The sequence below is a fragment of the Scyliorhinus canicula genome, chromosome 12 (genome assembly GCF_902713615.1).
Source record: "Scyliorhinus canicula chromosome 12, sScyCan1.1, whole genome shotgun sequence".
Lineage (NCBI taxonomy): Eukaryota > Metazoa > Chordata > Chondrichthyes > Carcharhiniformes > Scyliorhinidae > Scyliorhinus > Scyliorhinus canicula.
In genome coordinates, this window is record NC_052157.1 from 161,303,037 (window position 1) to 161,315,354 (window position 12,318).

At 50.7% G+C, this 12,318-nt stretch overlaps 1 protein-coding gene across 1 annotated transcript in view; it reads left to right on the plus strand.

Moving 5' to 3' along the window:
• LOC119975155 (tricarboxylate transport protein, mitochondrial-like) overlaps window positions 1–12,318 on the plus strand; it is a 37,612-nt gene that overhangs the window by 13,731 nt on the left and 11,563 nt on the right. Inside the window, exons 6-7 of the mRNA XM_038814737.1 lie at window positions 8,082–8,186; window positions 8,587–8,702. Coding sequence (XP_038670665.1) covers window positions 8,082–8,186; window positions 8,587–8,702 — 221 coding nt within the window. The remainder of the gene's footprint in view (window positions 1–8,081; window positions 8,187–8,586; window positions 8,703–12,318) is intronic.

The following is a 12,318-nucleotide window of genomic DNA, read 5'->3' on the forward strand; positions in this document are numbered from 1 at the left end:
CGTGCGGTGCTGGTGAGGTTCCACCGGTTCAGTGATCGGGTGTGTGTGCTGCGCTGGGCCAAGAAGGTGAAGAGCAGCAACTGGGAGAATGGGGTAGTACGGATCTACCAGGATTGGAGTGCGGAGGTGGCTAAGCGGCGGTCCGGGTTTAATCGAACGAAAGAGGTGCTCTACAAGAAGAAGATAAAGTTCGGAATGTTGCAGCCTGCGCGCCTGTGGGTAACTTATTTGGACCGGCATTATTATTTTGATTCCCCGGAGGAGGCGTGGGCCTTCGTGCGGACGGAGAAACTGGACTCGAACGAGGGGTTGGGGGTTGCGGGTCCGTTGTAATACTTTATTGCTGGTTTCTGCTGTTGCAGTGTTCTCTTTTTCTGTACTTTTGTAATTTTGATATGATTATTTGTTCTGTTTTTTGTTGTGGGGCATTGTTTGAGTTTTGTATCTTGCGGGGAGGGTTGGGGGGTTTGTTGTATTCTATATCTGATTGGGGGTATGGAGTGGGGCTGGTATTTGGGAGCTGCGTCAGAAGGGTGTGGTGGGGCAATGCGAAAGTGCGGGCTTTCCTCTGGTTTCCCGCGGGGCTGGGGGGGGGGGCCTTAACTAGTTCTTCCCCGCGCTAGAGCGGTGCCTGGAGGAGGGATAGGATGGGGGATGATCCCACTTTGGGAGAGGTTGGGTTTTTGGCGGGAGTTTCCGGGGTCAGCAGAAGTTAGCTGACCGGGTTGCTGCTGGCAGGGTCAGGAAGGAGCTGGTGGGGGGGCGGAGGTGGGGTGTTGTTGCTGTGGGGACTGGGTCGGGCGGGGGGTGCTGGCCTGGGGCGGGCAGTCGACGGGCTATGGCTAGTCGAGGGGGGCGGGACGCCCTCTGATCCGGGAATGCGAGAGGATTGAATGGGCCGGTGAAGCGGTCGAGGGTACTTGCTCATCTGAGGGGGCTAAAGGCAGATGTGGCAATGCTTCAGGAGACCCACCTGAAGGTGGCGGACCAGGTCCGTCTGAGGAAGGGGTGGGTGGGGCAGATTTTCCACTCGGGTTGGATGTGAAGAACCGGGGAGTGGCGATTCTGGTGGGGAAAAATGTGTCGTTTGAGGCATTGGAGGTGGTGGTGGATAAGGGGGGTAGGTATGTTATGGTTAGGGGCAGGCTACAAGGAGAGAAGGTGGTACTTGTTAGTGTGTATGCCCCAAATTGGGATGATGCGGGCTTTATGAGGCGTATGCTGGGACGGGTCCCGGATCTAGAGGCGGGAGGTCTGATTATGAGGGGGGACTTCAATACGGTGTTGGATCCTTCACTGGATCGATCCAGCTCTAGGACGGGTAGGAGGCCGGCGGCGGCCAAGGTACTGAGAGGGTTTATGGACCAGATGGGAGGGGTGGATCCATGGAGGTTTGTGAGGCTGACGGCACAGGAGTACTCTTTCTTCTCCCACGTACATAGGGTCTATTCTCGGATAGACTTCTTCGTGGTGAGTAGGGGATTGATTCCGAGAGTGGAGGAGGCCGAGTATTCGGCCATTGCAATCTCCGACCACGCTCCGCATTGGATGGAGTTGGAGATGGGGGAGGTGCGGGACCAGCGCCCGTTGTGGCGGTTGGATGTGGGGTTGTTGGCGGAGGAGGAGGTGTGTAGGAGGGTCCGGGCAAGTATTGAGGGGTACCTCGAGGTGAATGATACGGGGGAGGTCCAGGTGGAGATGGTCTGGGAAGCCCTGAAGGCAGTGATTCATGGGGAGCTGATATCCATCCGGGCACACAGGGAGAGGAGTGAGAGGGATAGACTGGTGGGAAAGATGCTGGAGGTAGACAGGAGGTACGCAGAGGCACCAGAGGAGGGACTGTTGGGGGAGAGGCGCAGCCTACAGGCTAAATTTGATTTGCTGACCACTAGAAAGGCGGAGGCACAGTGGAGGAAGGCACAAGGGGCAGTGTATGAACATGGTGAAAAGGCGAGTAGGATGCTGGTTCATCAGCTCCGTAAGCGGGATGCGGCTAAGGAAATTGCTGGAGTGAGAGACGAGAGTGGGAATGTGGTGCGGAAGGGGGTAGAGGTGAATGAGGTCTTCAAGGACTTTTACGGGGAACTGTACCGGTCGGAGCCAACGGTGGAGAGGAGGGGAATGGAGAGGTTCCTCGACGGGCTTCTTTCCCGAAGGTGCAGGAGGAGCAGGTGGAGGGGTTGGGGGCGCCGATTGAGCTGGAGGAGCTAGTAAAGGGGATCGGGCAGATGCAGTCAGGGAAGGCACCGGGGCCGGATGGGTTCCCGGTGGATTTTATAAAAAGTTTGTGGACCTAGTGGGCCCCTTGCTGGTGCGGACACGTAATGAAGCGTGGGAAGGGGGGACTTTGCCCCCGACGATATCGCGGGCGCTGATTTTGTTAATCTTAAAGAGGGACAAGGACCTCCAGCAGTGTGGTTCATACAGGCCCATATCTCTCCTCAATGTGGATGCCAAGGTGTTGGCAAAAATCTTGGCCACCAGGATAGAGGACTGTGTGCCAGGGGTTGTACACGAGGACCAGACAGGGTTTGTGAAGGGAAGGCAGCTGAACACGAATGTGCGGAGATTGTTGAATGTCATCATGATGCCGGTGATTGAGGGGGAGGCTGAGATAGTGGTGGCGCTGGATGCAGAGAAGGCCTTCGATAGAGTGGAGTGGGGGTACTTATGGGAGGTGTTGGGGATGTTTGGATTTGGTGAAGGGTTTATTAGATGGGTGAGGCTGCTATATGAGGCCCCGATGGCCTGTGTGGCCACGAATGGGAGGAGGTCGGAGTACTTCCGGCTTTACCGAGGGACCAGGCAGGGTTGCCCCATCCCCCTTGTTTGCATTGGCAATCGAGCCGTTGGCGATGGCGTTGAGGGATTCGGGGAGGTGGAGAGGTTTGGTGCGAGGTGGGGAGGAACATAGGGTGTCGTTGTATGCCGATGACCTATTACTGTATGTGGCGGACCCGGTGGGAGGGATGCTGGGGGGATGGAGCTGCTAGCTGAGTTTGGGACCTTTTCAGGCTATAAACTAAATTTAGGCAAGAGTGAGGTGTTTGTGGTGCACCCTGGAGACCAGGAGGAAGGAATTGGTAGGCTCCCACTTAGGAGGGCAAGGGAGAGTTTTAGGTACCTGGGGGTGCAGGTGGCCAGGGACTGGGGGACTCTTCACAAGCATAATTTCACCAGGCTTGTGGATCAGATGGAGGAGGAGTTCAAGAGGTGGGACATACTGCCATTGTCGTTGGCGGGGAGGGTGCAGTCCGTCAAAATGATGGTGCTTCCGAGGTTCTTGTTCCTCTTTCAGTGCCTGCCCATCTTCATCCCCAGGGCCTTCTTTAGGAGAGTGACTAGCAGTATTTTGAGCTTTGTGTGGGCGCCTGGGACTCCGAGAGTGAAGAGGGTTTTCCTGGAGCAAGGGAGGGATAGAGGCGGGCTGGCGCTGCCCAACCTTTTGGGGTACTATTGGGCGGCCAATGTGTCAATGGTGCGTAAATGGGTGATGGAGGGGGGGGGGGGGGCGTGGAAAAGAATGGAGATGGCGTCATGTAGAGGTACGAGCCTGGGTGCCTTGGCAACGGCGCCGTTGCCGCTCTCTCCTAAGAGGTATACCACGAGCCCGGTGGTGGCGGCGACCCTAAGAATCTGGGGACAGAGGAGACGGCATAGGGGCGAAACAGGGGGCTCGATGGAGGCTCCATTGGGTGGAAATCATCGGTTCATCCCGGGGAACAATGATGGGGGGTCTAGGGGGTGGCAAAGAATGGGCATCAGTAAATTGAGGGATCTGTTTATTGGCGGGAGGTTTGCGGGCCTGGGGGAACTGGAAGATAAATTTGGACTCTCCCAAGGGAACAGGTTCAGATACTTGCAGGTAAAGGCGTTTGCTAGGCGACAGGTAGAGGAGTTCCCTTTGCTGCCCTCGCGGGGGGGGGGGGGGGGGGGGGGGGGGGCGATGGACAGAGTGATTTCGGGGGTGTGGGTCGGAGAGGGGAAGGTGTCTGACATCTATAAGGTAATGCAGGAGGTGGAGGAGTCGTCAGTGGAGGAGCTGAAGGCTAAATGGGAGGGGGAACTTGGGGAGCAGATTGAGGACGGGACTTGGGCGGATGCCTTGGAGAGAGTCAACTCTTCCTCTTCATATGCGAGGCTTAGTCTCATCCAATTTAAGGTGCTGCACCGGGCCCACATGTCCGGGACTAGGATGAGTAGGTTCTTTGGGGGTGAGGACAGGTGCACCAGGTGTTCGGGGAGTCCAGCGAATCATGCCCATATGTTCTGGGCGTGCCCGGCACTGGAAGAATTCTGGAAGGGGGTGGCGGGGACGGTGTCGAGGGTGGTTGGATCCAGGGTCAAACCAGGATGGGGACTCGCGATTTTTGGAGTTGCGGTGGAGCCGGGAGTGCAGGAGGCGAAAGAGGCCAGTGTCCTGGCCTTTGCGTCCCTAGTAGCCCGGCGGAGGATCTTGCTGCAGTGGAAGGATGCGAGGCCCCCAAGTGTGGAGACCTGGATCAGTGACATGGCGGGATTTATAAAATTGGAGAGGGTCAAATTTGCCCTGAGAGGATCAATACAAGGGTTCTATAAACGATGGCAGCCTTTTCTGGACTTCCTAGCTCAAAGATAGGTATCTTGGTCAATAGCAGCAGCAACCCGGGGGGGGGGGGGGGGGTGTTCCTTATTATAGTTTCTAAAAAAAAAAAAATTTCTCTACGGTTATGTAACTTAACATTGTGTTAATTTGTTGTTAATATGTTGTGTATGTTAATTCATTGAGGAGGGGCAATGTTTATGATTGTTATTGTTGGTATTTTATTATGGTTCGATGTTGTTGTATAAATTCAAAATTTTTCAATAAAAATTATTTAAAAAAAAAAAATCTATGTCCCTCTGTAACCTATAACATCCTTCAGCACTATCCACAACTCCACCGACCTTCGTGTCATCTGCAAATTTACTAACCCATCCTTCTACACCCTCTTCCAGGTCATTTATAAAAATGACAAACAGCAGTGGCCCCAAAACAGATCCTTGCGGTACACCACTAGTAACTGAACTCCAGGATGAACATTTGCCATCAACCACCACCCTCTGTCTTCTTTCAGCTAGCCAATTACTGATCCAAACCGCTAAATCACCTTCAATCCCATACTTCCTTATTTTCTGCAATAGCCTACCGTGGGGAACCTTATCAAACGCCTTACTGAAATCCATGTACACCACATCAACCGCTTTACCCTCATCCACCTGTTTGGTCACCTTCTCAAAAAACTCAATAAGGTTTGTGAGGCATGACCTACCCTTCACAAAACAGTGTTGCCTATCGCTAATCAACTTGTTCTTTTCAAGATGGTTATAAACCCTATCTATTATAACCTTTTCCAACATTTTACCCACAACCGAAGTACGGCTCACAGGTCTATAATTACCAGGGTTGTCTCTACTCCCCTGCTTGAACAAGGGGACAACATTTGCTATTCTCCAGTCTTCCGGCACTATTCCTGTCGACAAAGACGACATAAAGATCAAGGACAACGGCTCTGCAATCTCCTCCCTGGCTTCCCAGAGAATCCTAGGATAAATCCCATCTGGCCCAGGGGACTTATCTATTTTTACACTTTCCAAAATTGCTATCACCTCCTCCTTGTGAACCTCAATCCCATCTAGCCTGGTCGACTGTACCTGAGTATTCTCCTTGACAACATTGTCTTTCTCCAGTGTAAACACTGACGAAAAATATCCATTTAACGCTTCCCCTATCTCCTCTGATTCCACACACAACTTTCCACTACTATCCTTGATTGGCCCTAATCTTACTCTAGTCATTCTTTTGTTCCTGATATACCTACAGAAAGCCTTAGGGTTTTCCTTGATCCTATCTGCTAACGACTTTTCGTGTCCTCTCCTCGCTCTTCTTAATTCTCCCTTTAGGTCCTTCCTGGCTAACTTGTAACTCTCAAGTGCCCTAACTGAGCCTTCATGTCTCATCCTAACATAAGCCTTCTTCTTCCTCTTGACAAGTGCTTCAACTTCCTTAGTAAACCACGGTTCCCTTGCTCGACAACTTCCTCCCTGCCTGACAGGTACATACTTATCAAGGACACGCAGTAGCTGTTCCTTGAAAAATCTCCACATTTCGATTGTACCCATCCCCTGCAGTTTCCTTCCCCATCCTATACATCCTAAATCTTGCCGAATAGCATCATAACTGCCTTTCCCCCAGCTATAATTCTTGCCTTGCGGTACATACCTATCCCTGCCCATCGCTAAAATAAACATAATCGAATTGTGATCACTATCATCAAAGTGCTCACATACATCTAAATCTAACACCTGGCCGGGTTCATTACCCAGTACCAACTCCAATGTGGCATCGCCCCTTGTTGGCCTGTCTACATACTGTGTCAGAAAACCCTCCTGCACACACTGCACAAAAACTGACCCATCTATAGTACTCGAACTATAGTATTTCCAGTCAATATTTGGAAAGTTAAAGTCCCCCATAACAACTACCCTGTTACTCTCGCTCCTGACAAGAATCATCTTTGCAATCCTTTCCTCTACATCTCGGGAACTATTCGGAGGTCTATAGACAACTCCCAACAGGGTGACCTCTCCTCTCCTGTTCCTAATCTCGGCCCATACTACCTCAGTAGACGAGTCCTCAAACGTCCTTTCTACCGCCGTAATACTTTCCTTGATTAACAATGCCACCCCCCCCCCCTCTTTTACCAACTTCTCTGTTCTTACAGAAACATCTAAATCCTGGAACCTGCAATAACCATTCCTGTCCCTGCTCTACCCATGTCTCCGAAATTGCCACAACATCGAGATCCCAGGTACCAACCCATGCTGCAAGCTCACCCACCTTATTCCGGATGCTCCTGGCGTTGAAGTAGACACACTTCAAACCAGCGTCTTGCTTGCCGGTGCCCTCTTTCGAACTTTTAACCCTATCCCTGACCTCACTACTTTCAGCATCCTGTACACTGGGACTACAATTTAGGTTCCCATCAAATGTGGTTTGGCCTGTTTGTTTGCTGTCTTTATGTCCATGAATCTTTTGGAGTTTTATGTTTAATAAAAGCCCAGTTGGAAGGGATTCCAATCCTACAAGATGCACTGCAGGAATTCGCCAAGGCTCCTTAGACAGCCCCTTCAGCTGGCAGCATGGTGGTGCAGTGGTTAGCACTGCTGCCTCACGGCGCCGAGATCCCAGGTTCAATCTGGGCCCCGGGTCACTGTCCTGTGGAGTTTGTACACTCTCCCCGTATCTTTGCGGGTCCCACCCTCGCAACCCAAAGATGTGCAGGGTAGATGAATTGGCCACGCTAAATTGCCCCTTAATTGGAAAAAAATGAATTGGGTACTCAAAACCCATGACCGCTACCATCTGGAAGGGAACGCAGATACCTGGGAACCCCACCACCTGTAGATTCCCCTCAAAGTCACTCACCACCATGACTTGGAAATATATCGCCACTCTTTCACTGTTGCTGGGTCAAAATCCTGGAAATCCCTCCCTCACAGCATTGTGGGTGTACCTACATCTCAGGGACTGCAGTGGTTCAAGAAGGCAGCTCACCACCACCTTGAGGGCGAATAGGGATGGGCAACCTGGCCAGCGGCGCCCACATCCCATAAATGAAATTTAACAATGCGCTTGCCCAATCTGGATTCCCTAATTGGCTCATGGGGATAACTTACGCTGAGGTCCAGGTTCAATCCCGGCCCCGGATCACTGTCCGTGCGGAGTTTGCACGTTCTCCCCGTGTCTGCATGGGTTTCGCCCCCACAACCCAGAGATGTGCAGGGTAGGTGGATTGGCCACGCTAAATTGCCCATTAATTGGAAAAAATGAATTGGGTACTCTGAATTTAAAAAATAAACTTGTTGGATGACTCTGGTTTAGGGTCTGATGGACAGGATACTGAGGTCCAATGCCGCACTGTCCCCTCAGCGTGTCGGTGCCTTTGTGGTGGGGAAATGAATGGAATTGAGAGGAAGAGGAGGGTCTGCCCCACCCCTACGGAAATCCTGTTATCCTGAATTGAGGAAAATCTCATTGAGGGATTTAATATCTCTTTCAGGTCTTCGAGGAACATACCAGGGGTTGACAGCTACTATCCTCAAACAGGGCTCGAACCAAGCAATCCGCTTCTTCGTGATGACATCACTGCGCAATTGGTATAAAGGTGAGTGGTCAGCGAGGGACATCAACCCATCTCCTTTACCCATTGGGACTTAGAGGGAGAAGTGCGGTATAATTTCCCTGGGACTGGCACTGGGTGAGTGTCCATTCATTGGTGAGGAGGATGCTGAATATCTGTCCCTTTTACATTGCAGACTTTGGCTCTTTGAGGAAAGCTTAGGGCAGTCGGTACAGATAAAGCATTACTGTGGGAATGAGACGGGAGGGAGCATTCCCAGCCCCCTCGTTCCTGTTATCTGCAAGTTGCTCAGAATAGGTGGTGCCCAAGAGTGGGGCCAGCATTGGGTCCTGGATCAATGGTACATTCTGAGTCGGATCTGGAATGGGACGCGAGTTGGATCGCATGATTGGAATTGGTTCACTGAGAGGTTCTGTATTTTTAGGTAATGATCCGAATAAACGGATTAATCCATTTATCACGGCCGCATTTGGAGCCACTGCTGGTGCAGCCAGTGTCTTCGGGAATACCCCTCTGGATGTGGTGAAGACGAGGATGCAGGTGAGAAATGGGGTTATACAGTGCAAGTTTTAGGGATGCGTGGCTGATGCAGATTAAAATGTTTAACTGCACATGTTGCAATTACACACGCTTGCATTTCTGTAGTGCCATCGCAGTCTCGGGATGTCCCTAAGCATTTCAGAGGGCTGAAGTCCTTTTGAAGTGTGGTCACTGTTATAATGTAGGAAATCTCAGAGAAAGATGGGGGTGTGATTGGGACTCGCCCTGCCCTATGGGAAGGAACTTGGCGTGTTGGTATGGCTGGCTCTGAGAACCGAACTGCCATCTTTCCATGTTACCATCCCAGCTGGTTTTACTACAGGACAACGTGTCCCATGAACAAATAAAATTACGTCCGATCCTCGGGTGGAACCAGGCCGGATAGATCCTCATTTTTATTTTTTATTTAAAAATGTGGATAGTGGATAGTGGATACTGAACAGAGTCACAAAGTCTGCTGATGAATTTTTAGCAAAAGAATAAAACAATTGTTTAGCAAGTAAAGGTGAACTAGATTACACCACTCCTTCACCCACAACTTTTACAAATGATTTTTAAGGATAATGCAAGTTGCAAAATTTATCTTATACTTTAATGTTCACAAGACGAACACAATCAAATCCAGTAAACCAATTGGTGACCTATGGTCAAACATACCACACTCTGAAACCAAGACAGACGCCACCCCAAACAGATGGGACGGATTTCTCATCAACTCCCCACAGACGTTGGGGCAGCACGGTGGCGGAGTAGTTAGCACTGGGACTGCGGCGCTGAGGACCCGGGTTCGAATCCCGGCTCTGGGTCACTGTCTGTGTGGAGTTTGCACATTCTCCCTGTGTTTCCGTGGGTTTCGCCCCCACAACCCAAAGATGTGCAGGTTAGGTGGATTGGCCACGCTAAATTGCCCCTTAATTGGAAAAAATGAATTGGGTACTCAAAAAAAAATTTTTTAAGTCCCCACAGCGGCTTGTCACACTGCACCAACTGGTCTCACTGGAGCTCTCAACGTTCAAAGTACTCGCTTTGGAATCTCCCAAACAAAGCTTTCTCTTTGATGCCTGCCACTAGGGTCCACCTTCAGGGTTTTGATCTCTCCTTCTGATGTCCCTCTTCCCGGATCGCAATGTTCTTTCAAGCTTCGCCTTACATATGCTCCCAGGTATTCAGCCGTACCAACAGAAAGCACCGGTTCACAGGTCGAATTCACTTTAAGTCTGCTTCCTGCAGCTGCTTCATTTTAAACTTCACTGAACACTATCTGTTCACGATCTGTTCTTGTTCTCGGACTTAGCTGTTACCTTGGGACATTTTTCTGTTCCTCTCTGGTTGTTGGAACTTTCTGAGTGATGCTGCCTCCAACTGACCTGAAATTGCTTTTTTCTGTCTCTGTGGGTCCCTTGTTGCTAGACAACAGCATAGTTTTTCCCCCCTACTCTGAGTTGTAAAACCACATTAAAATGTAGGCATCTTTAAGAGTTTGGGTAGGGGGTCGGGATTGAAGGCACTAGCAACAGCCCCGCTCCCGACAGCCCCGGGGAGATACTCGGGGAGTCCAGTAGTAATAGCTTTGTTGAGAATTTGGAGGCAGTTTCGACAGCACTTCGGGTTGGGGCAGGGTCAAGGGAAATGCCGATTCGGGGAAACTATAGATTTCACCAGGGAAGTGGGATGGAAATTTTTGGAGATGGGAGGAGAAAGGAATTAGGATATTAAAAGATTTGTTTCTTGGTGGTCGTTTTGCAGGATTGAAGGAGCTGGGAACGAAGTATGGGCTGGAGCAGGGGGAAATATTTAGATACATGCAGGTTGGAGACTTTGCGAGAAAGGAGATACAGAGCTTCCCAGTAGAGCCGGCTTCCACATTGCTGGAGTAGGTCTAACGACAGGGGGACTGAGAACGGGGTTGTATCGGTGGTTTACGGGGCTATTTTGGAGGAGGAGAAGGCGCCACTAGAAGGGAGCAAGGCAAAGTGGGAGGAAGAGCTGGGAGAGGGTATGGAGGAGGGGTTCTGGTGTGAGGTGCTCCTGAGGGTGAACGTCTCTACCTCGTGTGCGAGGTTGGGGTTGATACAGCTAAAGGTGGTGTATAGAGCAAGGGCGAGGATGAGCCGGCTCTTTGAGAGGCTAGAAGATGTGTGTGAACGTTGTGGGGGGTCCCGCTAATCACGTTCGTATGTTTTGGTCCTGTCCAAAGCTGGAGGATTACTGGAAGGAGGTGTTTAGGGTAATCTCTAAAGTGATGTACGTGAAACTGGACCCGAGCCCTCGCGAAGCCATATTTGGGGTGTCAGACCAGCCGGGATTGCAAATGGGCGCGGAGACAGATGTTGTAGCCTTCGCCTCGTTGATCGCCCGAAGGCGGATCCTGTCAGGGTGGAGATCCACCTCTCCACCCTGTGCCCAGGCGTGGTGGGGGGAACTGCTGGAATTCTTGACGCTTGAAAGGGTCAAATTTGAACGGAGGGGAAGGATGGAGGGGTTCTATAATTCATGGCCGTTATTCATTATGCACTTTCGAGAATTGGAACACATCGAACACATCGGTTGGTGCTGGGAGGGTTGGGGGGGAGGGGGACTGTATGTGTTAATGGTGACTATGGGTGATTCCTGATTCCTTTTTGTCATTTGTTTATGTTAACATCATGGCTAATGTCTGGGGTTTGGTGGGAGGATGGGATTGTTGTTATTGCTATCGTTACTGATTATTGTTTACTGTTGGGTGTAAATTTGGGAGAAAATGTGGAAAAGGAGGAGAATAAAAAATATTTTTTAAAAATGCAGGCATCTTAATAAAACCAAAACTTGAGTCCGTCCGCTCCGCCGCCCACCCCCCCCCCCCCCCCCCCCCAACACACATACGAAGATATAAATTAAAACTTAAACCTTAAAGCCATATCTTATTCCTAGCACCCACAAAATACAAATATAACATCGCTATTTCCTCACACGTGTTTAATTGCTACCACTCGGGGCTGTTTCCTTGTGCGACTAACAGCTGCTTGACTCAAGTGGGAGCCTCAGTAATAAATGCAAATCAGACATCTCTGATTTATTTCAGACACAAGGGAAATTTAACTACCGATTGATTTGGTGTCTATCACTTTGCAACCTGGTGAGGAAGAAGAGGAGCCTTTTGAAAAAAATAAATTTAGAGTACCCAATAATTTTTCCAATTAAGGGGCAATTTAGCGTGGCCAATCCACCTAACCTGCACATCTTTTGGGTTGTGGGGGTGAAACCCACTCAAACACGGGGAGAACGTGCAAACTCCACACGGACAGTGACCCAGGGCCGGGATTTGAACCCGGGTCCTCAGCGCCGTAGGCAGCAATGCTAACCACTGTGCTGCCCGGAGGAGCCTTTCTTAAGATAAATCAAAATTCCTACAGTCAGGGCAGCACGGTGGCGCAGTGGTTAGCACTGCTGTCTCGCGGCCCTGAGGTCCCAGGTTCGATCCCGGCTCTGGGTCACTGTCCCTGTGGAGTTTGCACAGTCTCCCCGTGTTTGCGTGGGTTTCGCCCCCACAACCCAAAGATGTGCAGGCTAGGTGGATTGGCCACGCTAAATTGCCCCTTAATTGGAAAAAATGAATTGGCTACACTAAATTTATTAA